The sequence below is a fragment of the Phascolarctos cinereus genome, unplaced genomic scaffold, assembly GCF_003287225.1.
Source record: "Phascolarctos cinereus isolate Bilbo 61053 unplaced genomic scaffold, phaCin_HiC Scaffold_3;HRSCAF=262, whole genome shotgun sequence".
Lineage (NCBI taxonomy): Eukaryota > Metazoa > Chordata > Mammalia > Diprotodontia > Phascolarctidae > Phascolarctos > Phascolarctos cinereus.
Window position 1 is genome coordinate 31,815,325 of NW_027555736.1, and position 27,523 is coordinate 31,842,847.

The 27,523-nt window shown below is 48.3% G+C and overlaps 2 protein-coding genes across 6 annotated transcripts in view; one reads left to right on the plus strand and one right to left on the minus strand.

Annotated features, from left to right (window-relative positions):
• Positions 1 to 4,386, plus strand: part of MACROH2A2 (macroH2A.2 histone) — a 60,677-nt gene extending 56,291 nt beyond the window's left edge. The window contains exons 8-9 of the mRNA XM_020975208.2: positions 1,521 to 1,695; positions 3,591 to 4,386. Of these exons, the coding sequence (XP_020830867.1) occupies positions 1,521 to 1,695; positions 3,591 to 3,756 (341 nt within the window). The 3' untranslated portion in view covers positions 3,757 to 4,386. The remainder of the gene's footprint in view (positions 1 to 1,520; positions 1,696 to 3,590) is intronic.
• AIFM2 (AIF family member 2, ferroptosis suppressor) lies at positions 474 to 27,491 on the minus strand. Of its 5 annotated transcripts, none has more exons than XM_020975207.2 (11): positions 27,100 to 27,491; positions 22,463 to 22,529; positions 21,243 to 21,423; positions 20,513 to 20,628; positions 19,609 to 19,728; positions 18,152 to 18,244; positions 17,134 to 17,242; positions 13,477 to 13,629; positions 7,236 to 7,436; positions 6,792 to 6,962; positions 474 to 707 (listed from the first exon to the last, which is right to left on the minus strand). In XM_020975207.2, the coding sequence occupies exons 3-10, from the start codon at positions 21,415 to 21,417 to the stop codon at positions 6,808 to 6,810; spliced, it is 1,122 nt and encodes a 373-aa protein (XP_020830866.1). In that variant the 5' UTR covers positions 21,418 to 21,423; positions 22,463 to 22,529; positions 27,100 to 27,491; the 3' UTR covers positions 474 to 707; positions 6,792 to 6,807. The 5 variants fall into 5 exon arrangements, with proteins under 5 accessions (XP_020830866.1, XP_020830865.1, XP_078006880.1 ...); XM_020975206.2 differs by lacking the exon at positions 474 to 707 and adding an exon at positions 23,581 to 23,630 and having other exon boundaries at positions 4,415 to 6,962; positions 27,100 to 27,489; XM_078150754.1 differs by lacking the exons at positions 474 to 707; positions 27,100 to 27,491 and adding exons at positions 23,581 to 23,630; positions 24,734 to 25,493 and having other exon boundaries at positions 4,415 to 6,962.
• Positions 27,492 to 27,523: the final 32 nt, after the last annotated feature.

Here is a 27,523-nt window from a genome sequence, read left to right on the forward strand (position 1 = left end):
AGCTCTAACTCTAACTTGAGTAATGTTCTACTCAACCCTGACAGCAGATGCAGACTCTGGCTTTTAAAGCACCCGGATCTTAAAGTCCCTTTCAGTTGGGTCTAGGCTGCTTTTGTCATAAATGAATGTAGTGACTTCTGTGCCAGCACCTTCTGCTCTGATATGACTAGCACTGGGCAGAACAGAGCTGACTGGGAGGGGCAGTCTGGATAGATTCGAGCAGTGCCAGGCCCTGGTGCAGAGCATCACTTCTGCAGGAATCCCAGATACCCCCCAAGCCACCCTGAAAATGCCCAAGCCAGCCGTTGGGGCAGGGCTCTGAATACTGAAGGTGCCCAACACCAACCTGGGTAAGGGGACTGCGGACACACTCCTTACAGGCCCTCCCATCTTGTTAACATCCTCCATTCAGTCCTGGATTAATTCCATCCAAGGGACAGCATGGAGAATGAGGGCTTTTCCACCAGCTGTGGGAACAGTACAATATGCGGTGACTTTATTATCGAGGGAGCTGTTGGGAGTTACTGAACGTAGAGTGTGTGACTCCAGGTTGTGAGGAAGTTGCTCTAAGTCATGCACAGAAATTAATATGATTAGAGGCAGCTAGGGTGCTGGACCTAAGTTGGGAGACCCAAGTTCAAATTCTGGCTCCAAGATCATCCAGTCTAGTAATAACGGGTAAATGGCTTCCTGGTGATGCTCCTCATCTGTAAAACAAAGGAGTTGGGTTAGAAGCTCCCTATGCTTCCTTTCATCTCTAAATCCTCTGATCTTCACAAGGTATCCATGATGAATGGGGAGAGAGGGACTCCTGTGTGTTTGTAATAAAACATGTCAAACCAGCACGTAAGATAGAGTGTTGTAGTCCGCAGGGCAGACATGTCTGCCAGACTAACTTGGATCAGTGTACCCCAGGGCAGTGGCTTCAGTAGACCACCCCAACCAGATCCATGTCCCAGGGCACTGAATCAGTGGTGAAAGAGGATAAACTGAGATTACACAAGAATCATAATAACTATAACATTTAGTAACCAATATTTAAGATACAGAAATCTTAAGCGTCATAAAATCATAAATCATAAGATGTTATAAAATCTTAAAAAATCAAAAAATGTTAAAATCATAACAAATCATAAAATGGTTATAAAATTATAACAAATCATTTTTAAAAATCATAACAAATAGTAATGTTTAAGATTCAGGAAAAGAGGAAAGTGCTTTGTTTCATTGTCCATATTTAAAAACCTTTATTTGGTATTGATTGGTGGGGCCTCCACGAGTTAAAGTGTCTGCCCTCAGAGACATTCTACTGCTAGGTGAGAAGACACATGCACAGTAAAGTACAGACCAAGATATTATATGTTGGGGCGGGGGGGGGGTAAGGGGACAGGACTGGAAACTCCAGTGTCTTGCTTCCTCCCCACCGATGGTACCGGGTTCATTTCATAAGTCCCCAAGGCTTGGGATGAAGACCCAGGCAATAACTGGGACCCCTTTCTCACTCCTCTTGTGTGCATTAGCCATCGTCAGCCAGTCCAGCGGCCTGGCGGCCAAATTTGTCATCCACTGTCACATCCCCCAGTGGGGCTCAGACAAATGCGAAGAGCAGCTTGAAGAGACCATTAAGAACTGTTTGTCGGCCGCAGAAGACAAAAAGCTCAAGTCCGTGGCTTTCCCACCCTTCCCCAGCGGCAGGTGAGGCTCGGGCACCAGCAGAGATCCCCCTGACTGCCCCATTCGTCCCCTGGTCCTATGAGAATCAGGCGTCAGACACCCGGTGATTCTTAGCACATTTATAAGCGTCACAGAGAAAACACTCTTTAGTAAGATCAGGATCCCACAGCGAGGCAGAAAGCACTCTGGGTCAGCTCTGAAGACGTCCGGGCGCACAGCCCTGGAATCCCCGTGAGGCACCGGGATTGGTGATCCTGAAATCCTGACACTGACTGCCCACATTTTAAGAGCTGGATAGAAAGTCATTTAGAGATGAAGAAAGGGAAGGTTCTACCAAACAGAAGTAATATCAAGCCAATACCGACTGACCATCTATTGGGTCACAGCTCCAGGTAGCAACTGCCCGTAGTGGTCAGAATATGCCAGAATATCCCCAGAGACAGAGAACCAGAGATAGAATCAGAGACAGAGCTAGAAAGAAGGAGGAGCTTAAGCAGAGGTGTGGACACACAGGATCAAGAAGCCACCCCATTCAGAGACAGCCTTTGACTCTACCCATCTACTCCAGAAATGTCCTTAATTTACTTTCCAGGTTACCAAGGCCTGAGCAATTTATGAGAAAATGACCTCCCGTGTTTATAAAGGCCCTCCCTTCTCTATGGAGAAGGCCCCTGCTCTGAAGAGTAGAGAGGATTGTCCACTTAGAAGCCTCTGTTCCTGGGCCCAGACAAAGCGGAGGCTTGTAAGCAAAGTCCCCCGGGGTTCTGCCTCAGTGTCCTCATTAAATCCTACAGAAAGAAGCACACTAGTTGACAAAAAGCCATATTTGCTTTTATAGCTTGGAAAAGGCAGCTGGGTGGACCCAAAAGGGGGCAGAGATCTGGATTTGAATTCCAGCTGCACCCCTTACAGGCCGCATTGACTTCTCTGAGCTTCAGTTTCCTCATCTACAAAATAGGGAGAATACACCACACACCGCCCCACCTCCCAGGACTGTCTTGGGCAAAGCAGTATGGAAATTGGAGCTCCATAGAACTCAGGCTGGGGAGGAAGTTCAGGGCCTATTTTGTGTGTGAGACTGCAGCTGCTGGGCCATGAGGATCATCAGAAGATAACTGGCCTTTCACTGCTTCTCAAGGTTAGGTTTAGGGATCTGACCTAGGATTTCACTGGCAAAGGGAACTCACAGATGAGGAAAGAAAGCTCTACAACATGGCCCCTGTATGTTCCAGACTTAGAATAAAGAGGACATGGCTAACATGGAAAGTGGTTTTGATGTCTTTATGTAGATTATTTTTCTTGCCTTCTGAATGGGTGGGGGAGAGAATTCAGAACTGATGATAAAATAAAATTAAAGAGGCCTGGCTGGGTGATTGAGCAAGTCACTCTGCCTTTATGGTTGTCTGTTTCCTCAAATGCAAAGTAACAACAATAATAATGATATTATTATTATTATAATACTTGGACAACCTTCATTATAGGGTGGTTGTGACTAGAGCACTTTGTCAGTCTTAAGCTATTAGTAGTAACGCTTCCAATGTCCCTCTCTCTGCCCTATGGGATCATAAGACCCTTAGCTCTTGAGCTGCAAAGTCTTAGAAGCCATCTAGGCAGGTGCCCTCATTTTACAGAAGAGGAAACTGAGGCCCGGAGTGTGGGGGGAAGGCTGCTGACACCACTTACCCTTTCTTGCAGAGAGCAGCATTTTAAAATGCTCCATCATTGGGCATTATAGGCAAAAGCATCATTGCCTCATAGTCAAGCTTCTGGCATTGAGTTATCAGAGTTACTAGGAATTCCAGCAATGCACTTTGGACATTCCTCCCCTACCCCACCCCACACACACATACACACCCCTACATCCATAAGCCCAGCAGCATCCAGCTGATTGTGTTTCCTCCCTCTTTTCTGTGCAGAAACTGCTTCCCCAAACAGACTGCGGCCCAGGTGACCCTCAAGGCCATCTCAGCCCATTTCGATGACTCCAGCTCCTCGTCCCTGAAGAACGTCTACTTCCTGCTCTTTGACAGCGAAAGCATTGGCGTCTATGTGCAGGAAATGGCCAAGCTGGACGTCAAGTAACCCCCCACAGCCGGACCCTCTTTGTATTCTCCCTCTACAGGGATCTGAAGAGGATTCAGCTTGGAATGAGAGTTGGGCATTGATTTAAAAAAAAAAATGAGGAAGGGCAAGGGTGGGAGATGGAGGCAGCCCCGTTTCCTGAAGAATGAGCACTCCCCAACACGAAGAGGGGGGAGCAGTTCGAGCTGTCACTAACTCCAGTCCTCATGACAAGTGCCCATCCCCCATTTTCTATTCACCTTAACTATCCTCCGTCCCACATTATCCTGGGCCCTCCCCAGGATTGCTACGCGTGTGTCTTCTTGTCATTTTAGAACTTATTTTCCAAGGACAGACCTCGTTTTAGATTTGTAGCATTGACTTTTACAGGCAAAAAAAAAAAACTTTCAAAATTCTTAAAAAAAAAATCTTCTGTTCCTCTTTCTTTTTTCAAGAGGGGAGGGCATGACAAATGACTTTGGTTTTTGTCTGTTGTCTACATTCCATGTTGGAGAGAAAAATCTGAAAGACATTTTTCACTTGGTGCTTTTCTCAAATATGTTTTCTCCCCCTAATAATCTCTGTAACTTCTGATGATGTTTCTCTTCAGGCTTGTTTGTTTTTTAAGGAAAAAAAAAAAAAGCAAAAAGATATCCAGAGTCCTTCTTATGACACTCAATTCTATTGCAGCAGATTTTTTATTTCCCAAAATTAAAGTCATTTCATTGTGTTGACATATGTCTGGAATGAGATAAGGGCACAGCCTGCCCCCTCGATGGTGTAGGACCAATGCCGGCCCAGACCCAGAGTTAGGCTCCCACCTCCCAAGCCTATTGGTACAGCAAAGCTCCCCACCCTACTTTTCAGGCCTTCTGTGGAGTGGGGTATGGTTTAAAAAGTGGGGGACCCAGAGGGGGCTGGATTTGGAATCAGTAGAAGGGCCGTCTTCTCTGCCAGCTTGGACAAGCTGTTTCACTTCTGAGTCTCAATCTTCCCATCTCTAAAATGAGAGGATTGGACCAGATACCACCTAGGCCTCTTGCAGCTCTAAGATTCAGTGGGCCTACGGACCTCAGGTAGAGCCTGCTACTCTTGAGCTACAGGTAAGCAGCTGTTCTGGTAGGAAAAGAGTCACATTACGGGTCTGGAAAGTAGGGGACAAGAAGCGGGTCCTCCTCTAAGAATGGTTCTGAACCTCCACGGGGTAGCGCAGCGGTTAGGGCAATTACTGAGAAGTGACCGGCCCAAGCAGGTTAATTTGAGTAGGCCGGCACTCCATGCCTTCGGCAAAGGAGAAGCAACCAGAAGAAGTCTAACCCAAGAAGCTTCCTTTTAGTTTGAGCCAATTATAATTTAATACCTGTCTCCTAATGCTCTTCCCATCTAGTCCTGACAGAAAAGATTCTGAAAGACAAGTGAAGGATGGAAAACCACACCTGAAAACACAGGTCAATAATAATGCCTTAAAGTAAGTTGACGGCGGGTCTGCTAAAGGAAAATAACCCAAGCCCACGAGTAACATGAGATTTAGAGCTAGGAGACAGGAGTCCATGTTTGATCCCAAGTCCCTTCAATCCGAGTCCGGTGCTCTTTCCATTCCTCACATTGGCTAAGAATCCTGGCTTATGACATCCCAGTGTTAGCCAGGAAACCAAAGCTAACTGCCGGGGGGGACGTGAGCACAGGATTTGCCAACAAACCTTTGCCGCTGGCTCATTTCATCAAGCTGAGCCTTAGCCACACCAGTATGGTCAGACACCCTCCATCAAGAGGAAGGTAAGTATTTAACATGTCAAGAACCGTTTTGTTGAGCTGACCAGCAGACTCATGTGCTTCTCTAATATTAAACATCCCTCCATTACAGTCCTCCTCCCATATCTCTTTAAGATGTGGAATTGACCATGGAGTCTCAGGAAGCTACCCCAACAGAATTCGAGCTCTGGAAGGTCCTACAAAAAGGGAAATACTTTGAGTTTGAGGAACTGGTGATAAACACGGGTCCCAGGACCCACCTGAGCTATCAATTGAGATGGCATTTCAACCAAAAAGTTGGCCACCAAGGGGAGTTACCAAAGTAACTTGCCAAATTATTCTAAGGGTTGGAATCAGTGTGGGGAAAAAATACTCACATCGATAAAATCACAGATCTTTGGAAGTCTTAAACACTAGCAGTAGTACAGTAATGTAGCAAAGTGTATATTACTACTGTTCCGTTTCCCTAATTATCTGAAAGTTAAGAGGTTGGGAAGAGAGCATCCTTTGTTGATGGATTAATCTAGCTGGTAATTTGACCTTAAGACATTTCATCCTTCTAAAATTTATCTGATATTATAGAGAGAGGAGCTAAAAGTAGAGACTCAAAAAGTTTCATCATTTCAATAAGTTTCTGGCTTGTCTAGCACTAATGGAAAGTTAAAGACAACTTAAGTCTGGCTGCTAAACAATGAACACCACGGCCACTCACCTGAAGTCTGTCCAGCAGATGAGCCTCATCTCCCCCAGGGATGCCCAGATCAGCACAGTGTCTGCCTGAAGAAGGGGAGAGGGGCTAAACCCACCCCATCTACTCCCACTCTTTCACTCGTTTCCCCCTAACAAGAGGAAAAGTGATAAAGGCCACTGGAGTCAGAGGACTTGCATTGGAATTCTACCTGTGCCTCTTCACATGATCTCTCCCCCTTTCCCACCCCAGTAACAGAAGGCCTGGGGCATGCCTTGAGACTTGTCTGCTTTTCTATCCCTAGTCAGATGCTTCAGGATGCCCACTTCCCATGGGATTGGCTAGCCATGCGTGGCTGGGTACCCTCACCTGAAACCAAGCAAGTGAATGACTTTGTCCAACCCAAAAAATGACCCATTTAGGAAATATTTTTCTAATGCTTCCTCTTGTGTGCTAGACACCAGCAATCTAACAAGCAATCCTGCTGATACATTCCAGGTATTGTGAGCGTAGACAGGAACTGCTTCCTTCTGCTATCTCAGTCCATCTGATGTTTTCTGTCCATCTTTTTTATCTTCTTTTTTTTTTAAATCCACTGATTAATTGGTTTCATTACCTTTTCTTCTTACTTTCTACGAAGGTGCTGTCTGCCTCATAGTTTTCCAGCTTGTGGAGACGAACAGGTCCCGGCTCTTGGCGAACCTAACCAAGAGCCGTCCAATGTAGAAGCCACTAATCTGGCCCACACCATCATTTCTTCCCATAGACAGCAGAAACGTCAGTGCACCTAGGACAGGCCGACAAGGAAGAGGAATTGGTTGCATTTAACATTCATAGGCTCTGACTCCTAGCAGCCTCAAGCAATTATCTTACCAGCCCCCTGCCTCTGGGAAAGGTAATCAGCTCAAGCAAATGGCTACCTATTTTATTTTTTAAAAACTGCCAAGGATGGAGAGCTCATAAGCAATTTTGGTTTGTTTAACCACCTTTGTAATTGGGTCACGTCTAGCCAAACCGTCTGAAAAAGGCAGTCTCGGGCTCTTCCCTAGAGACCCTTTACCTGGCCTGTAGGTCTTCAGTGGCTTCTGTTTCAAACTGTTGACAATGTTGGTCACAACAACGTTGGCATGCAGTCCAGCATGGTATGCCATCTTGGGTTCCTTCACATTAGCACAGTCCCCAATGGCAAAGATATTATTAAATCCCTGCACCTGGAGGTGATCATTAACTAGTAAGGCGCCATTAGCAGCCATTTGATCACCTGTGGAACAAAATAAACATCGTTACTCTGAATCTTGACTACTCTTAAACTAGTCATCAGAGTAAGAGGAGGATGGATATTCAAGGCTGGCAAAGTCATTACCAAAAAGTTCATCCTTAGAGAAACCTCTTTCACATGGACTTGTTTTTCGTCTAAAGCCCTTACCCCTAGAAGCTCTCTTAAGGAAGCAAGAGAAGGTGCCAACATCTGGGAAATGACCCTGATTCCCATGTGGAAAATGTGGCTCATGGAAAAGCATTGATTTTGCAAAAACAATTTATTCTGACTGGTGGGTATTTATATGGAACGAAGGGAAGTGAGGTGTGCAGCCCTGGACAAATCCCTTCATCTCTGGGTCCCAAAGTGGGGATAAGGACATCTGCCCTGATCTGCCACAGGACTGTTGGGAGGAAAGTACTACAGAAATGCAAGCTGCTGCTAGCAGGGATTATCATTGTCATCATTACATGACAACTCCATTGGTGATTTTCCTAGCTCCTTTTGAGCATCTTGTTGGAAAGTTTTTAAAATATATATGTATATACATATATATATATATATATATGTATGTATATATATATATATACATATATATATATATACATATATATATATATATATATATGCAATGAAAAAGAAACAAAACAAAACTAAAAAAACATATGCAATGCCTTAGGAGAAGGTAAACAACTCCTTAAAAATAAACACAGAGTACAGAGGAGTGGTGGGTCTTGGGTTCAAATGCCAGCTCTGCTAATCACTGACCTGTGCAACCTCAGAGAAGTGATTTTCTCTCTCTCTGTGGCCTCAGTTTCCTCCAGTAGATTGTAAGCTTCTCGAGGGGAGGGTTTTGGTGACATGCTCAACATAAGTCAACAATGTGACAGCAGCCAAAAATGCGGTTGTACGAGTGTTCAGAATTCAATAAAACTCTCCAAATTAAATTGAGATATATTTTAATATCCTATAACGTTGCAAAAACGAAGATTGATGGAGTGAAAAATGCCAGAAAATATAATTCGGAATCAAACAAAAGGGCCTAGCTCTCAGGCGCCCCAGGACCTAATGCCTACAACATCAGCGCTTCCTTAGAAAAAGAAGCAGGAAAAAAGAAATTATGACTAGTTACGAACGTGCAGATCATTTCCAGATCCGCTGTTTCTGTTGTCTGGTCACTGACTTGTCAGCACAAAGATCATCCCAGACAATTAGAAGAATAAATATGAAAAAGGGGGCAGACTGGCACAGGAGGAAAAAATAAAAACGCTGACTTTGGGATTGTAGGCCCTCAGTTCAAGGTCACCTGTGTGACTGCGGGCAAGTTGCAACCTCTGAGCCAATTTCATGTATAAGAAGCTTGTACTAAATGGCTTCTAAGGTTACTTTCAGCAATAAATATAGACGATCCTATGAGCCTAAAAATGATGTGCAATCAAAACAATTCCATCTTGACCTTTTTAAATCTCTCTCTCTCTCTCTCTCTCTCTCTCTCTCTCTCTCTCTCTCTCTCTCTCACACACACACACACACACACACACACACACACACACACACAAACGGGAAACAGATAAAGGAACAGACCAACCCAGATGAGCACCATTTCCAAAGGAAGTTGAACTGAAAAAACAATTCCAAGGGGAATCACGCAGAGAGTTACAGCAGCCAAAGACCATTCCAGTTTAGTACATAAATGAACTTATAAACTCTTACAGTAAAGAACAGTGGAAGATTAGGAGCAGTCAAGCATGGAATGAGGCCCCACCAAGCCAGACAAACCTAGGACTAGTTATAATGGAGGAAGTGGAACGAGGGCCATGATCACAAACAGAAAAGAGGTACCAGTTTCTATAAATTTTCCCTCTCATTAATGAAAACATGACTCTTGGACTCTAAGATAGGAGTTCCCATTGTACCATGTGGAAGTAAAAGCCAGCAGAAGAAACAAAAACCATGCATGCACAGAGAGTGGAGGTGACACAATTTTTAGGGTGCTAAGGGATTGATTCTCAACATATCTGGAAAAAAATGAATGAAAGATACCAAAAAACTTGGAAAAATCACTCACGTTATTAATACCTCCCAAAATGTGCAAGCAGATATCAATAACTACTCATCTCTATGCCTACTCTCTAATCCCTACAAATTCTTCATATTAAGGGTCTCCTTGATCATGACATGAAATGACGGAACAGGCCAGCTCCCACAAACACCATGGCACAACAGACCACATTTTCACAGTTATGTAATTGATTTGAAAGGTAGGACATATACACAATCTCACTTTACTAACTGTTTGCTAACTAAAAAAATAAGCATTTCAGCTATTAAACTGTGCTTACTCTCTGCCCCAGTGATACCACCGACTGGGCGTATGCCCTAAAGAGATGAAAGAAAAAGGATAAAGGTCCTATATGTATAAAAATATTTATGGCGGCTCTTTTCTGTGGTGGCAAAGAAAGGGAAATTGAAGGAGTGCTTATCAGTTGGATACCAAATGAGTTACAGCATATGAATGTGATGGAATAATAAAAAATGGTGAAGAGAATGGTTCCCGAGAAACCTGGGGAGACTTGTAAGAACTGATGCAGAGTGAAATGAGCAGAACCAGGAGGACAATTTATACAGTCATAAAGACTTGGGAACTCTGATCAACACAATAACAACCCCAATTGCAGAGGAATCATGATGAAATATGCTGCCTTTCCCCTTGAAATAGCTGATGGACTCAGAGCGCAGTGACATAATTTTGTGGGACATGGCCAATGAGGGCATTTTTTCTGCTTGACTATAATGTCAATAAGAGGGATTTCATTTTTTTTTTTATTTCTCAATTGAAGGTGGAGGAAGGGAGGTGGGAGAGAGAGAAAAAGTGGATCTTCATTTGCCAAAAATTAATAAAAAAAAAACTAAGCATTTGCTCTCACAGTACAAAAAAGTGTTCAAATCTCTTCCTATGTATATTTTAAGGCCATACAAGAATCCTTGGTAGATGCAACAGCAAAAAAAAAAAAAAGATAAGTTGGTTTCGTGATGCTCTGATGCTTAATATCAAGTGAGGTATCAGACAGGGAGACACGGGTGTTTGCCAGCATCATAGGGGACACAGCCAGGGCTGCAAAGAAATGGAAGACAGATGGAGAAGTCCTCTAGATGTATAAATATAAATAGAATAAATATGAAAAGGGGGGCAGACTGGCACAGGAGGAAAAAATAAAAACACTGACTTTGGGATTGTAGGCCCTGAGTTCAAGGTCATGCCCCAGGATGCTACAGCCTTCTGAATGAGATCCTTAAAAACTCAGAGTTCATCCTAACTATCCACATAGGAAAAACTAAGTGGATGAAAAATGCCTACTTCCAGACTATGATTTATAGTTAGATGGAAAGTCTGTGGAGCTGGTTCAGAAGTACAGATACCTTGGGTAAACTTCATTCATTAAAAAGGAAAAAGAGAAAGGGATGACTTGCCATTTGGGAAACTGGCCATTACTTTGAATAATGCCAAGCTTCTCCCTGAAACAAAATTCCATCTTCTTAACCACAATACGCTCCCAGCGAAGGACATGGCTGTGAATCAAGGGACACTACAACCTCTAAATTGTGGGTCCCCCAAAGGGCAATGGACAGTGTGAACAGGCACGTGTGAACACATCAGCAGTGACAAGATAAATTACGTAGCAAAAGCAGCATGGAAGACATCCGAGGGAACTGTGACCAGAGAAGGAAATCAGCTAGATGGAGGACAACTCCTGGACACGGGATGCAGCACCTGCACCAAAGGGAATGACCACCAAGCTAGGGGAAGGCTCCCGCACTGGGGAGGAATGCTCTGTATTCACAGGATGCCAACAAGAGTCAAGGAGTTAGAGCAAGGAAGACCCAGGTTCAAATACTGCCTCTGAGAAATACCAGCTGGGTGACCTTGGGCAAGTCATCAAACCTCTCCACATCTGTTGAGTTGCAGGAAAACCGCCATTTTTCTCAGGCGGTTCTTCCCCAGGAGCTCTCCACACTGATGAAATCACATGACCACCCACCCCAAAGGGCAAGGGACACGAAGTGCCACGTGTGGGGGCATACGCCTGCCATCCCTGCTATTAGCGAGGCTGGGGATGGCCAATCACTGGAGCCTGGGGCTGTGGGGTCGGCTGGTCCAGTGTCCTCACAATGGTGAGCTCCAGGCCCAACAGACTGCATCGGTACTGGGACTGGACCCAGGAGTGGCCCCTACCTTCTGGTGTGAGCATGCTGTTGTCCAGTCACTTCAGTCATTTCTGACTCTCCCTGGCCCCATTTGGGGTTTTCTTAGCAAAGATACTGGAGCGGTTTGTCATTTTCTTCTCCAGCTCATTTTACAGATGAGGAAACTGAAGCAACCAGGGTAAAGTGACTTGCCCAGGGTCACACAGCTACTTAGTGTCTGAGGCTGGATTTGAACTCAGGTCTAGCTGACTCCAGGCCTGTTGCTCTATCCACTGCACCGCCTAGCTGCCCCCAGTGTGAGCATAGGATCTCCAAAAGAAAAGGGAAGAAAGCATGGGAGCTGCCCCAAAGAAGAACGGGCTGACTGGGGAAATAATGAGTTCCCCATCCCTGGAGGTCTCTCAGCAGTGGTGGATGACCACTTGCTGGCAATTCCTATTCACTGATGCTTGGACTAGATGCCTCCTGAGATCCCTTTGACCTTGATATTCTCCGATCTCATAAAGTGGTGATTTCTAAGAATTCCTCCCAAATCTAAATCTCATGATCCTAAAAGTACCCTGAAAAACCTGCAAACTAGATCAGCTCCAAAAGACGTCTGGAATTCTCTGGGAGGTATAATTCCACCCTCCGTGGCCCCGCTACTAAACCTGGGCCCCTTCTGAGCCTCCCTTCTCCTGCAGCAGCCATCAGGAATGCCCTAAACCACTGAAAACCTCAAGTCTGGAATCCCCAGCGAGCCTCAGCCGCCATGTTCTTACTCAGTCAAATTTCTCTCCAATTATCACAGGAAACTGATCTGGTCCTTAAGAACACTCGGCCACTTCATTCTACATTTGGATCATGATAGGATCAGAGCCTTCATTTAACAGAAAGAGAAACCGAGACCCAGAGAAGGGACTCATCCAAGGTCACACAGTCAGTGATGCGGTTGCCTGCTGGCTGTGCCTTGTTTCTTGGCAATCAGGTATGGATTATAAGATCAGAACACACTGATCAGTTATTAGGCAAGAGAGGCCAGAGACCACGGAGCAGAGCCATGGAAGCCAGTAAAGCATTATTTCATCCTCCCCAAACCATTTTCCCATCGCCTTCCACTAGGGGACTGCTCTCTTAGCGTACAGATGCCCAAGAATTAACCTCAGAATCACAGAATGTGGGCGCTTGCGTGGGACCCGGCGGCCGTGCAGGCCCATTCGGGGATCCTTGACCTCGCATGTGTCATGGACCCCTTTTACAGGCTGGTGACGCCGATGGACCCCTTATGGTGCCAACTTTTAAAATTAAGAAAATAATAAACTACATCGGATTATAAAGGAGACCAATTATGTTGAAAAACAGTCATCAAAATATAAAACAAACAAATAAGGTCACAACCCCCAGATTAAGGACCCCTGGTCTACTCACAGCTGGGTCCCAGTTAATGAGAATAATGACCCACAGTCGCGTTATTAGAATTCTCATTGCCCATCTCCATTGAGTTGGAACCAATTACTGTGTTTTATATAATTCTAATTATAGGTGGGTGCAAACTTTGTTAGCTCTGCACTGGGAGCACAACTCAGAAGGGTGAGGATGATGCCGACGGCCAGCATTCACAGAGCACCTTAAGGTTCACAAATATTATCTCTTTTGATCCTCACGACCACCCTGGGACGTGGGTGTCACTCTTGTCCCCAGTAGACAGATGGGGAAACTGAGGCATGCCGCGGCCAGGTGACTTGCTTAGGGGTCACACGGCCAGTAAGTGTCTGAGGGGCGGGAGGTGGGTCCCAAGGCCCTCTAGTAACGGTACAAGATGGCGGTCTTGCCCCCCAGTGCTGGGGCCTGCACTTACCCAGGGAGCTGCTGTAGGCAGAGGAGTTGATCTTAACTCCATTGCAGAGAATCACCAGGTTGGCCGCCAGCTGAGTCCCCTTGTCCGTCTTCACCTGGATGCTGTCACGACACTCATTGAGAGGCAGCTCCTCCAGGTTGCTTACTCGCTCACCTGGGGCAGAGACAGAAAAGCTGTTACCAGGAAACCAAAGAGCTACCGCTGGAAGGAACCTCAAAAGCCGTCTCGTTTTCTCCTCCCCATTCTACAGATGAGGAAAACTGAGGCCCAGAGTGGATAAAGGACTTGCCTAAGGTCACACAGATACTAAACATCAGTATTACGCAGGATTTGAACCCAGGTCCTCTGATTCCAGTCACTGCTTAAGTCACTGGACCATGATGCCTCAGCTGCCAAGTCAGCCAGTCAGCTGCTGACCAGCTTAGCTTATATTTATCACAGAAGGCAGCTGCTTCAGGAAGAAAGGAAGGAAGGAGGGAGGGAGAGAAAGAAGGAAGGATGGAAGGAGAGGGAGGTAGGGTTGTTGTGAGGATCAAATGGGATATGCTATGTCGAATGTTTGACAAATACGAAGTGATATATGATGACATCATGATGATATATGATAATATCATGATATGATATGACATGATATATGACAAGTAGCAGGCTGTTTACTAAGACCTCTTCCAGCTCCAAACCTATGATCGAAGGGCTGGCTGCTCTCACAACAATCCCCTGGTGGCACGTTTCCAGTGCCCTCGCCCTCCTGACTGCTGTCCAGGAGATGTGACCGGGCCCATCACCACGCTCCCCAACATGTGGACTGAGCAGAGCCCGTGGGGCAGAGGAATTTGACCGGGGCAGAGGAGGGCAAGCCCATCCCCAGTGGTTCAGGGCACTGCCTCTCTGAGCGAGGCCCAAGATGGCACCAGCTCTTTAGGCGGCCAGGACACACACACAGGCAGCTGAAACCTGCAGGTCTCCTCCCAGAACCCCAACCAGTGCAGCTGGCAGGCTCCTCTCCATTTCCCTGAGGCTCGCTTCTTCCGGTAATCCCTCACCCAAGACAACAACATGCCTGGGATGCTTGGCCAAGGGACGCAGTTGGTTGAAAGCTCCATAAAGTTCCTTTGGGAGCCCTGGCCCAAGATTTATGAGACGCTCTGGCAGAGGTGAGCCAGCCAGGAATCTCTGGCTAGCAGCCACCAGCGGGAAGCGAGTTGTGCAATCTCGACAAGGCAAGGAGTGCCCCACAATCCCTCCACATAAATGGGGGACGCCAGCAGGCAGACTGCTTGTCCTCTCTGGCTGGAATTACTCATAGGGTAAGAATAATAAAAATAACCGTAATAGCTAATATGAGTCATAATGATAATAGTAATAGCATCCACACAACAGAGTGTTTGGAAGACTACATCAAGGTAGGGGCAGCTAGGTGGCGCAGTGACGGGAGCTCTGGCCTTGGAGTCAGGAGAACCTGAGTTCAAATCCAGCCTCAGACACTTAACACTTACTAGCTGTGTGACCCTGGGCAAGTCACTTAACCCTGACAGCTCACCAAAAAAAAAAAAAGACATCCACATTTAATCAAGCAAACAGCCATGAACCTGAGCCCTCCCCACCTCCGAAGCACACTCGCTAAAGCACCTCACCATACCACCACAGACTGAGCAACACCAGTCACAGCATGGCCTCAGTTTCTCCAACCATAAAATGGGGATATTGGACTCCATTATCCCTAAGGGGCCCTTCGGCTCTAAATCTATAAACTGGAGTTCTCACAAGAGGAGAGGCCTTTAAAAAGCCCACAATCGTAAGGAATCCTCCTTCTCATGTGGCCCCATCTCCATGAGGGTAGAATGAGGCAGTGGCAGCTTGTTAGGCGCCTTCCCTGGGCTCACTGAGGAAGTGGGGCAGCCCTAGGAATGGCGCTAACCATAGGCCCCCACAGGAGGACCCCATTTACACCTTCCCGGCGATGTTCAAAGTACAGGTAAGATGATCACAGAATCCTAGACTCTCCAAGTTGGAGCTTCCTCACCCAACCTATCCTGGAGACGGAAGCTGGTGGGAATAAGGCAAAGGTCTCCTAGGCACATGTGGGATTTTAGTACAGGGACAGGATTAAGATCTCAAACCTTGGGGAGGTGGATGGGTCAGTGAGAAGCAGGTGGACAAGGCCATCCGTTCTCATCCAGTGAATATGTCCTACTAATCCACTAATGGGGGTAGAACCTATCTATTGATAGGTAGGACGCATTCACAAGAGCAGCTAGGTGGCACGGCGGATAGAACGCTCAGCCTGGAGTCAGAAAGATCTGAGTTCAAATTGAGCCTAGCTGTGTGACCCTGGGCAAGTCACTTAACTTTGTTGCCTCAATTTCCTCATCTATAAAATGAGCTGGAGAAGGAAATGGCCAACCACTCCAGTACCTCTGCCAAGAAAACCCCAAGTGGGATCACCAAGACACAGACGTGGCTGGAAAATGACTGAATAACAACAATATATTCACTGGATGAGAGCGTGTGCTTAGAGCAGAGGGTCTTAACTTGGGGGCCCTGAACTTCTTTCAAAAAAAATTTTGATAATTTCATTTCAACATAATAGATTTCCTTTACAATCCTATGTATTTAATTTCATGCACTTAATTAAAATATTACTCTGAGAAAGAGCCCACAGGTTTCACTCAATAATCAAGGGGGGAGGGAAGTCCATGACAAAAAAAATGTCAAAAACTTCAGGTTTAGAGGAAAGCTTTCTATGAACAATGTGGTCTGGGGAAAAGAACACTGGCTTTAGAATCTGAGGACCTGGGTTCAGATCTCACCTCTGTTACTACCTGTGCCACCCTGGAAAAGTCATTTCACTTCCTTGGACACCTCAGTTTCCTCATCTGTAAAAATGAGGGGGCAGGCCTGGATGACTCAGACGTCTCTTCCAGCTCTATTTCCACGGTCCTAGGAATCTTGAAACTGTCCAAAAGGGCATCATGTTGCTAAGGAGTAACTCTCAACTGGCCAAAACCATACTTCTGCAAGTGTGGTGGGACACTGGGTTTCAGATACAAGGCAGATGCAAATGACCTCATCAATGTGGAGCGAGAAGACACCTCCAAGACCTCTGGATGCAGACGCTTGTTTTATGAAGAAGAGCCCAGGGTCCAGGAAGTTTAAGAAATTTGCTCAAGGTCACACAGGTTAGTGACAGAAGCCAAGACTTGAACCCAGAGAATCTCCCACCAAGGGGGAATTTCTAAAGTGGAGCAGGATTTATTCATGATAAAAATGCAGAAAAAAAAAAACAACACAGGATACCAGTCACAGCCTAACTGGAGGCAGAGGCCAGGAGACAGAGGTTTGCAAGATGTGTCTGACAATGTGGCAGACCCTCCTGTGAGTACCCACAAAGGGGGGATGGGCTTGTGCCTCAGTGGCTTCTAAAACATCCCCAACCCTGGGTAGGGTTACCCAGCCTCTACTTGTCCCGTTTTTGAAACTGGAAGGGGAGGATCAGTTGATGATTTTGACAAGTTGACTTGTCCACCCAGGAGACTCCAGGGATAGGAAACATCCTCACAGGCCTGGGAACGGGAAAACACCCAAGGGAAGGGGGAAGGGGGAAGAAAGGGGAGATGGGCTGGAGGTCCTCGAGCACAGACAGTGGAGGGTACCTACTCAGCAGAAGTTCCACCCCTTTCTGGAGGAGAATCTCTTTCACTTCCTGCCGAACAGAAGGAAGGAGCTCTGGGTCTGCCAGCGGGACTTTAGAATGAACAAGAGTGACCTGCAGGCAAGAATCAACAAGTAGCCCTCAGCCAGGAGGCCCCCGGGCTCCCCCGGGGCACAGGGCGCCACCAGACGCCATCTGCTCCGAGCCTCCTCCTGTACAGAGGAAAAAAGACCATCCCAATCAACATCAACGAATGGACATCTATTAAGCACCTAGTGCCAGGCCCTCTGCTAATGCCAACACCCTCCACTCTATCGAGAGTAAAGGAAGAAAAGCACCCACACATTCAAGATTAGGTACGGTATTCCGTACTAACAAAGCAAAGAGCACAACCATTCACTGGGGCGTGGGCTGAACCACGATGTCATAGGATAATAACCCTGGGCCTCAGGAAATGCCATCAGGGCCGTTTCAGAGAAACAGAACGGATGCAGAAGGAGGAGGGCAGAACCAGGAAGACATCTATGGTAGCAGTGGTATCACGGCAAGGGCCAGAGGTCAATGATGAAGCAGCGGAGGGGAAGGCCTCCAGATGCAGAAGGAGAGAGGCATTGCCAGACATGGACAATGTGAGGATTTGTTACAAGGCTTTTAATTTCCTTTTTGTTTTAAAGGGAAGGGATGTTAGGGATAGGGTCACCCCCCAAAAAACAATGAGGAAGGACGAGAAGGCGTCAGAGCCGAGCAGGCCAGCACTGAGCTGGATTTCTCTTGACCTCAACCCCACGTCATGCCCAGGCCAGCACGCGGGCCCCATCACTGGCCAGGCCGGCATTCCCACGGCCCAGCCCCTGCTGCAGCTTCAGAGACCTTGGAGGCCCCACCTTCTGCCAACGTTCTTCCCAACAGCACCTCCTTCCCAGCCCTCACCCCAGCCTCAGTGGCCTCATGCCTTCCTTCTGGCGAACTCAAAATGCCCGGGAGAACACGCCTGCCTGCCCCAGGCCCAGGGAGAACGGGTACCTCTTTCTCAGGATAATCAGTTTTAAGTTCTGCGGCCATCTCCACGCCGGCTGAGCCTCCTCCCACCACCACAATATGCTGGGAGTTCTGGACCTGATCAGAAAAAAGAAAGGAAAATTACACAGAGACTCATCCCCTGCAGCTGTGCCCGGGAGGGAGCAACTCCTGAATAAACACAACAATAATCACTAATATTATCTGCATAATTAAGTTAACTTGGTACATTCAAAGCCCTTTACAAGGGGGCTCCAGACTGAAGGCTTTATCACTCCCATTCATGTTCTCTACATTCCAGAAAGCCCTTCTCACGGTTTCTCATCTCCCATCTCCACATCTTTGCTCTGGCTGTCCCGCATGCCAGGAGTGCCTTCCCTCGTCATCTCCAGCTTCCTTCAAAGACGGCTCTAATGCAGCAGGCATCAAAGACCAGGACTGGAACCCAGGGCCCATGAAGCCACATCCAGCAACCTCGGGAGCTAATTACCAAAAGGAAGATGGCTCCTGGCACATCTGCAAAATGCTTTATTTCAGACCAAGGACCAAAGGGTTGTTAACTGGCTACTGAAGGGAAGCTCTGGCTGACTGAACCAAATGCGAAGGAAAACTTTGAAAGGTTTCAGAAAACTCATCGACGCAGCGTCCAACAGTGACCTCCGAGGTGACCAAACGTGCCTGTCAGCAGAGAGGTGGTGGACCGTGGGGGCAGAATGAGGCATGCGTTTTCAGATACAGACAACGTGCTGATTTGTGTTGCTTCACTGTATAGGTCTGTTCAGAGAGGCTTCTGCTAGAGGGGTGGGAAGTCTTGTTTTTAAAGTTTTAAACAAGAAAAAAAAAACACAGGGAAAAGGGGGAGGGGGGAGAAGATACAACATCCCCACCCCGCCCCCGCGGTTTTCAGTTTGCAGACTCTCAGAACGTCAGAGGCGTAAGGGACTCAAAGACCATCTAATCTAATCGAAGCAGCGCGTACCTAAGAATTCCCTCTCGATCATCTCCAACAGATGGAGAGTAAGAAGAATAAGAAGGGGGTGTGGGGCGGGCTGAAGGGGGTACTAAATATAACACATACAAGGAGGAGCCCAAGGTCAGAGAGGGGAACCAGACAAGGTGGGCCTCGAATGCCAGGGCCAGACCAGCCTGCTTCCACTGGAAGGCCTCCAGGGAGGGCAGACCCACCCTTCCCTCCCACGGCTCTGAGCATTAGCAAGTTTTTTGCTTAGACTAAGCTGAAGTTGGCCTCACTGCAATCTCCAGCTGCCTAGTTTTGGCCAAGCAGAATGTCTGCTCCCTCTTCCCAATACCAGGCCCTTGGATACTTGAAGATGGGAATCCTAACCCTCTTCTCTCCTCTAGGCCAAACATCCCGGCTTCTCCGAGGCTCCCCTCCAGCATCACGCCCAGCCAGGCCCCCTCCTCCCCACCTTCCTCAGTGCCCAGGGACCCGCACATCTCACCTGCTTCACCATCACTTCATAGGCCTCAACGGCCGACTGCAGGTCTGAAATCTGGTTAAACTTCCCCGGGAAGGGCCCAGTGCTGCCCGTAGCCAGGATGAGATGAGAGTAGGAAAGGGCCTACAAAAGAGATGGATGAAAAAGGCAGAATCCACTTGGAATGATGAGGGGGAGAATAGAGGAGTAAGCGTTACATAGCACCTACTATGTGCTGAGCATGTCAGTGAATTCTTTCACCTGATCCTCATACCTACCCTAGGTCCTGACATTATCCCATTTTACAGCTGAGGAAACTGAGGCAAATAAAGGCTAAGTGACCTGCCAGCTAGGAAGCATCAGAGGCCAGATTTGAACTCAGCTCTTAGAACATGAATTTCTTCCCATCCTCATATCTGGGAAGAGTCCTGCCACTCACTTTAGGCAAGTCTCTGTCACTCCCAAGGAAGAGAAGCCAAGGGGTGAGGGATGTAGTGAGTGGAGCAGGCAAAGAGCTTTAGAAAAGGTAGGCTGCATTAATGGATTGGATTCAAATTCATCTCCATTGGACTGGAAGCCCCATGGGGGCAAGATCCCATCTCACTTCTACATCCTCCTCAGTAAGCCAGAAACTCACCCTTGTTCAGGAAATGCTCCATTAACAAGAGCTTAAGAGGAACTAGCCTGTCCAGACCAGGGTTACCTGGACGGCTAAAAGGGTAGGAAACCCTGCCTGCCATGGGAGGCCCAGTGGTGACATCCGGCCTGAGACTAGCCTTTGACGCCATGGGAGGATCGTTGGGGATGTCTGGCCTTCATCTGCCCTTTGAGGCCATGGGAGATTCGGGGGGGATGTCTGGCTTGAGCCCACCCTTTGGTGGCAAGCTTCCACAGACCAGCCCTCTCATGTCCCCCAGGTCACACCTACCTCACCCCCCTGGAACAGGATCTGCTGCTTTTCCAGGTCCAGCCCCACCACCAAGTCTTGCCGGAAGCTGTCCCCAAAGGTCTTTGCAAATGAAATGAACGTCTTCTTGGCAAATCCTGGGGTGCAAACATTTGGTGAGGCAGGGGGCACTGGGGCCGCCCCCAAAGGGCCCAGAACAAGGCCAGAGGGAAGGTGAGCCAAGCCCACCCTGGAGCGAGCCTTAACCAAAGACTCTTCCAGCCTCCGGCCCCAGAGGGTAGACAAAGGGCTTTCCTCCCAACAGCCTGTGAGCTAAAGAAGGAAACTGTCATTACCTCCATCTTACAGATGAGGAAACAGAGAGGCTGTGACTGGCCCAGGGTCACATAGGTAGGGAGTGTCCCATGCCCTTTCCACAACATTGAAAACATCCTCTTTCCATGAGTGAGGGCATTTTTTTAAAGCACTTAAGCCAGGACAGCTCTGGGCAAAATACTGCAGGAGGCAAAATCGGGGAGTTTTTTTTTCCCCTTTGTCCCTTTCCCCTCTACTGCCCCTCCTGGCACAAGCCCCTGCCCTGCCCCTCTACCCTTCCTCCCCCTTACTCTCAGCCAGCTATTACAATCCGAAAGTTTGGGACAGACTCAGAAAAAGTAGAGGGAGCCCTAAGAGCAAAATACGAGGTCTGGGTTCTAGCTGCAACTCAACTGCCATCTAGACATACGCCTCCCCCCAGAAAAGAAGAAATTACCACTCTCGACAGAGGCCCGGAGGGCTGCCACGTTGTGATGGAAAGAGTCTCTCATGTCCACCAGCGTGAAGGGGACACCCCAGGACTGGAGCTGGCTGGCAGCCGCGATCCCACCGAAGCCGCCTCCGACAATGACCACGTGCACAGACGCATCCACGGAGATCTGGGATCCCATCCCGGCCTGGATGCCCCCAAGGGAGGAAGATTCAGTGATGAGCCAATCAAGCTGCTCTGTACATAAGGCTCAAGCTAACTGGGCCCCACAGGATGAGATGGGGCTGGGGAGGGGGCAGTGCGGCCTAGCCAAACAAGTCAGAAAGGCAAAACCCTGATTTTATGGTGCTGACAACCCAAGCGGAGAGGTGGTGGCCTACAGGTGCAGAATATGGCATACACCAATAGACTGCCAATGTGTTGATGTGTTTTACTTAATTCTATTTCTTTGTTACAACGAGGTTTCTCTTGGTGGGGGAGGAGAAATAAGAGGAATAATTAGGCAACGACAGCTCTATAAGAAACTATCAATTATATTTTATCATGATTATTATTATTATTAAATATTTGTTATTTAAATATAATTTCAAAGAAGGAAATGAAAGTCAACCTTAACTAGGGCCAAGTCTACGAGCGTGCTTTGTGCACGGGGCATTACCGAGCCTTCTGAGTCCTAGGCAGGGGAAGGCCCAGTGGCCACAAAGCCACAAGGGTGGAGCTGGCTTCCTGGTTTGGTCAGTGACTCCCGACAGGACCGTGGACAAGCCAGGTCCTAGAAGGGTGGACTTCCTCGACTGGCCTGTCAGCTCCTCAATGACAGGGGCCGTTTCATTTTTGTTTCTGCATTCCCACCTCTAACTCCAGCTGACTTCCCTTTCCTGCCTTAGGAGGGATAGTACAGTCAATGTCCTGAGCCCTACACCTCAATTCTCACTGACCAGGACTACAAAGGTAGAAGATTACACTTATTAACAGATGAAGAAACTGAGGCCTGTAGAGGAGGAGGAGGCCAGGGGCTGGGCTGGGGTCACCACAGTGAGCTCCCAGATTTCCAAGCCACAGCTCAGCTCTTGAAGCAAGTCACAGGCCACGCTGGCCAGCTGAGGTGAGAAGTCTTTGTTTCTCGGAAAACTCATAAAGTTTGGGGCAAAATCTATGGAGACCCAGCATGAGAAGGCAAAGATTTGGGAAATGACCGGACAGAAAACTGAGAGTGGCAGAGATACCTGAGAAAAGGCCTCTCCTTCCACCAATCTGGAAACCAGCGACGACGGGTAGCATCCAAAACAAGGTCTACAAAAAGTCACTTGGTTATTCAATCAATCAACAAGCATTTATTAAGCACCTGCTGTGTGTGTGCCAGGCACTGTGCTAAGCCCTGAGGTATAAAGAAAGACAAAGACAGTTCTTGCCCTTGGGGAGCTATGGTCAAATGCATAACATAAATCTAATATCACACAGGTAAGCTGTATAATCGGGGCCACACTCCCCCTACCCCCATCTTTTTTTCTCCTGTCTCTCCCTCTAAAACATCACAGGCAGTTAATGGTTCAAATCTCGGCTCCTCTAGAGAATCGAGGACTCAGAGTCCAGCTGGGCAGACTTAAACAAGTCCTCCTTTCTCTTGGATCTTGGCTCCCCTGCTCTGTCAAAGGCCCGGGGGCTGGGTTAGAGGGAGCACGCCATGACCCTGCCTCAGTTGTGGCCTGAAGATGCCTTTTGCTCCTATTTCAATACCCAGTGTTTCAACAGCTACACTTTCTCATCCCACAAGGAATGGATTTCCCCATCCATCCTTTGCCAGGCTGAGCCCAACTACAGAGGAAAAGCTAGCAGCCCCCCGGGGGAGACAGGAACCATCTTCCATAGCTGAAATGGGCCCTCACTGGACTTCTGTTTTCCAAGTTTTTTACTGACGTCTCGGGATTTTTTGGGTTTGCTTTTTGGTTTTTTGGTTTTTTTGGTGAGGCAATCAGGGTTAAGTGACTTGCCCAGGATCACACAGCTAGGAAGTGTCAAGTATCTGAGGCCAGATTTGAACTCATGTCCTCCTGATTCCAAGGCCAGAACTCTATCCACTGCACCACCTAGCTGCCCCCTCGGGATTTTTTTGTTTGGTTGGTTTTTTGTTTTTGTTTTTTTAATGGGGTAATGGGGTTAAGTGACTTGCCCAGGGTCACACAGCTAGTGAGTGTTATGTGTCTGAAGTCGCATTTGAACTCAGGTCCTCCTGACTCCAAGTCCGGAGCTCTAACCACTGCACCACCTAGCTGCCCCGGGATTTTTTAATAGCATCATTTTACACCATCCACGATGAACCTAGCCAAGTAGAAAAAAAACCTACCCACAGAACACATTCAAGTGAGTCCGTTATAGAGGCCTCGGTTTCCTCATCTGTAAAATGAAGAGATAGAGCGGAGGGCCTGTGAGGTCCCTCCCGGCTCTGAATCTGTCATCGATCACAGCACAACTTGCTCATGCATTCCCCGGTGAAGGGGCACCCGTGTTTCCCGCACTTTGCCTCCACAGAGAACACTCTTAGGGACACTTGGAGATGGCCCTTTCTTTCTGCCTCTGCCTTCCTTCTGGGGGTGTGCCCAGCAGCAGGATCATGGGCCAAAGGGAAGAGCGCATTCCCCATGGGTCATTCACTCCCAGTAATTCCAGGTGCTCACAGGCTGGCACAGACGCACACCTGACTCCTCGCCCCGCTCACCTGTGCCCTTGCTGACAGTAAGTAGGGATGGTTTTGTCTTTGTACATCCATCCCCCAAAGCTTAGCACAGCACCCGGCACGCACTAGGTGCTTAATAAATGCATCTCAATTGTCCTTGTACCTCCAACACCTAGCACTGCCTCTGGAACACAGGAGGCAATTAATAAAGGCCGGCTGATCCCCCCCAATCCATCCTCTCTTCCCTCCGGCAACAAATCAGAGCTTCATGGCCAATCAAACAGCTAAAGGTTAATTAAGCATTCACTACATGCCTGGTACTGTGCAAAGACAAAAAAACGAAATGAAGATAGAAACAAAAAAGCCCCTGGCCTCAAAGAATTTACCTCCATGTGCGTGGGGGCGGGGGGGGGGGGGGGAACCGAGATTAACTGGATTAAAGGCAGCATTCTATGGCAGAACAACGGATTTACAATTAAGAGACCTGGCCTTGGTCCCAGCCATAGCACTAACTAGCTGTGTCTCTGTGGATGAGGCATTTACTCTCTCTCCCCACCTGTAAAATAAGAGAATCAGAAGAACGGTGCTTCCTACCCCCCCCTTTTTTTTTTACATGGAACCTCTTCTGGCTGTTCTGTGAACACTGTGGCTCCCTCCCTTTAAAAGTAGAAAATAAAATACCAAGGGTTACAAAGAAAACCAATTATATTGAAATACAATTATCAAAATATTTTTCAAAACAAATTCCCAGACCCCCTTGAAATCTATGATCAAGAAGTCCTGGACCATCAGATCATGTTCAGGGTTTCCCTGTAGCCCTAACCTTCTACGTTCTAAGGTCCCTCCCAGGTCCGACACTCTGGGCTCTGGGCTCAACGTCTCTTCTATCTTTGGTGTTGTAGATTCTATGGTCCCTCCCAGCTCTAATGTTCTGTGGCTGTTCTGTGACATCAGAGTCACTGCCATTCCCTGGGCCTTGGGATCCAAGAAAAGGCAGCCTAAGGAGGTGTTCAAGCCAAGCTGGGAAAACCACCGGGGAGGAATGTTGTAGAAAAGAATCCTGTCCAGGGACTGGCCCGGAAGTTCTCTGAGGTGTCTCCTCCTGGTCTGCAATTCCAAGAATCATGGACTTCGGCTGCACCACCATAAGCCACCAACGCGTCATCTGTGCTCCACAGGAAAAAAGAGAGAACTTCTGGATGGTTCTCATCAAAGTCAGCCTTCCCGTTGGTCAAGACGCCCATGAGGGACAGCCATGGAAACTGTTTACTCCTGGATTTCACGGCTACTTTCCCAGGTAGCATACCAAGTCATTGAAAGTATTACGAAATTCTTTTTCTAACAGTCAGCTTTCTTAATCAACTCAGCACATAGTAGAAACATCAGAAATGCTGAAGTGAATTATTTTCACTGTTTCCCTTCTATAAAAGATGTGGAAGGTGCATTTCTGATCTCCGAAAAGAGACATCCTGGGGGCAGCTAGGCGCAGTGGATAGAGCACAGGTCCTGGATTCAGGAAGACCCTGAGTTCAAATCCAGCCTCAGACACTTGACACTTACTAGCTGTGTGACCCTGGGCAAGTCACTTAATCCCGACTGCCTCATCAAAAACAAAACAAACAAACCAAAAAAGAGAGACAGACAGACAGACAGACATATCCTGGGCCACTGACCCTTCAGCTCCTGCCTCCAGGCCTTTGTCTAGGCTGTACCCCTTGCCTAGAATGCACTCTCTCCTTTGTTTCCTTCAAGGATCAAATCAAAAAGCATTTGTTAAATGCAAGGTGCTAAGCCTTGGCATATAAATACAAGCAAAAAGAACAAGCCCTGCCTCAAGGCATATTACAGGCATATAAATCAATTAGATTAGGTGGTACAGTGGATAGAGCTCTGGCCTTGGAGTCAGGAGGACCCGAGTCCAAAGTCTGCCTCAGACACTTGACACTTACTAGCTGTGTGACTCTGAGCAAGTCATTTAACCCCGATTGCCTCGCCAAAAAAAAAGCAAAATCAATCAATCAGTAGCTTACTATGTGCCAGGGACTGGCATCAGTTAGAGAGCAGCAGTCCAGGTGAGAGGTAATGAGGGGCTGAACCAGGGTGCTGGCCAGGGGACCTGAGACAAGGGGATGAGTCTGAGGCACGTGGGGGAGGTGGATTAGATGCCCAGATGGTACTTCTATAACAACTCCTACTCAAGTTGCTCCATAGCTGGCCAAACGGACCAACCCGCTGCTCCCTGGACAGCACCTTCCACCTCCCACTTCAGCACCTTTGCCCAGGCTGTTTCCCCTGCCTGGAATGCTCTCCCTCTTCCTTTCCGATTTAGTGCCTCAAGCTGGGTCCTACAGAGATGGAAGAACTTCAGCAGGTGGGACTGGGGATAGGGGAGCCCGAGGGGAGGGCAGGATGAGAAGGCGGGTCTGTGAGAGGTCCAGTTTGACCGCACACAAAGCTCATGAAGGGAATTAACGAATGTGAGGTCTCTTCAGCTCCTCCCCCGGAAACCTTCCCTAATCCTCCCCAAGCAGCTAGGGCTCACACCTTCCTCCTAGGATGTGGCACTTCCTTATCTGGGGACGCCCGCCCTGGACTTCCTCCAGGAAGCGTCATTCTGTTCATTAGCAGCACATGGAGCGCCTAGCTCCGGAACGTTTGCTACACTCTAGTGAAAGGCCGTTGGGACACCAATTCAATCCACTCTACTGCCTGTGGGCTGCAAGCACGGGACTGGGGGGTGCGGAGCATAAGAATGGGAGCCAGGAAGCCCAGGGTTCGAGTCCTGCCTCTGACCCGCACTGGCCGCATGACCCACTTCACTCTCAGTGCCCTAGGGAACTCTTGCGGAAATAAATAGCAGAGAACGGTCCTCCCTGCGCCGGTGGAGGGAGTTTCCTCGGCCGAGAGCTACAGAAAGGAATCACATAACGAGAACTCCCCAGGAAGGAAACTCCCCCTCCTAACGGAGGTCAGTCCCTGCCTCTACAACCCGTTGAAGCCGCTTGCCCAAGTTTGGCAGGGAGGGGTTGGAACTCGAACCCGGGGCCTGAGACCTCGCTGTTTCATTTAGTCGCTCTAAGCAGCCTCTTCCGGAGCCGGAAGTGGGGGGGGGAGAGAGATAAAGGGCCATGGAGCGTGTCCTCCTTCCCTGTCCCTGGGGTTCCTCACAGCCCCCCCCCCCAGTCTCACCTGGAGCTCCCGGGCTCGCGCTCCCGCAGCAGCCACAGCTCCCGGATCCCCGGGTCCCGTTAGTACTCTGGGCCCGGCGTGACTCAGCTCGTCCGGGGAGAGGAGGGGGGAGAGGGAGGAGAGAGAAGGAGGAGGGGCCAGCAGCCCAGGGGCCGAGGAGCCCTGTCCACTGCACGCAGCCCAGCGGCCGCTCCCGAGGCGCCTCGTCCCCCAGCCAACCACGGAGCTGGGCCAGACCAGTGAGGCAGGCAACAGGCATGTGTCCAACGTGCACCTGGGTACGGGCCGGGATACCGTGAGTGAGCGAGTGAACGCACGAGTGAATGAACGAACGTACAAACGCTCAGTCTAACGCGAGGGAGGAGGTACAAACAGCTAGTTGTGGACATGCCCTCTGGCTAAACTCTAGCAGCTGGCAGAATCG

Coding starts and splice junctions, on each gene's coding strand:
- AIFM2 (XM_020975207.2), bottom strand. CDS start 21,417: ATGGGATCCCAGATCTCCGTGGATGCGTCTGTGCACGTGGTCATTGTC. Junction 19,729..20,512: donor TCCTGTTCCAGGGGGGTGAG/GTAGGTGTGACC, acceptor TCTCTTTTGTAG/GCCCTTTCCTACTCTCATCT. Junction 18,245..19,608: donor ATGAAGTGATGGTGAAGCAG/GTGAGATGTGCG, acceptor TTTTCTGATCAG/GTCCAGAACTCCCAGCATAT.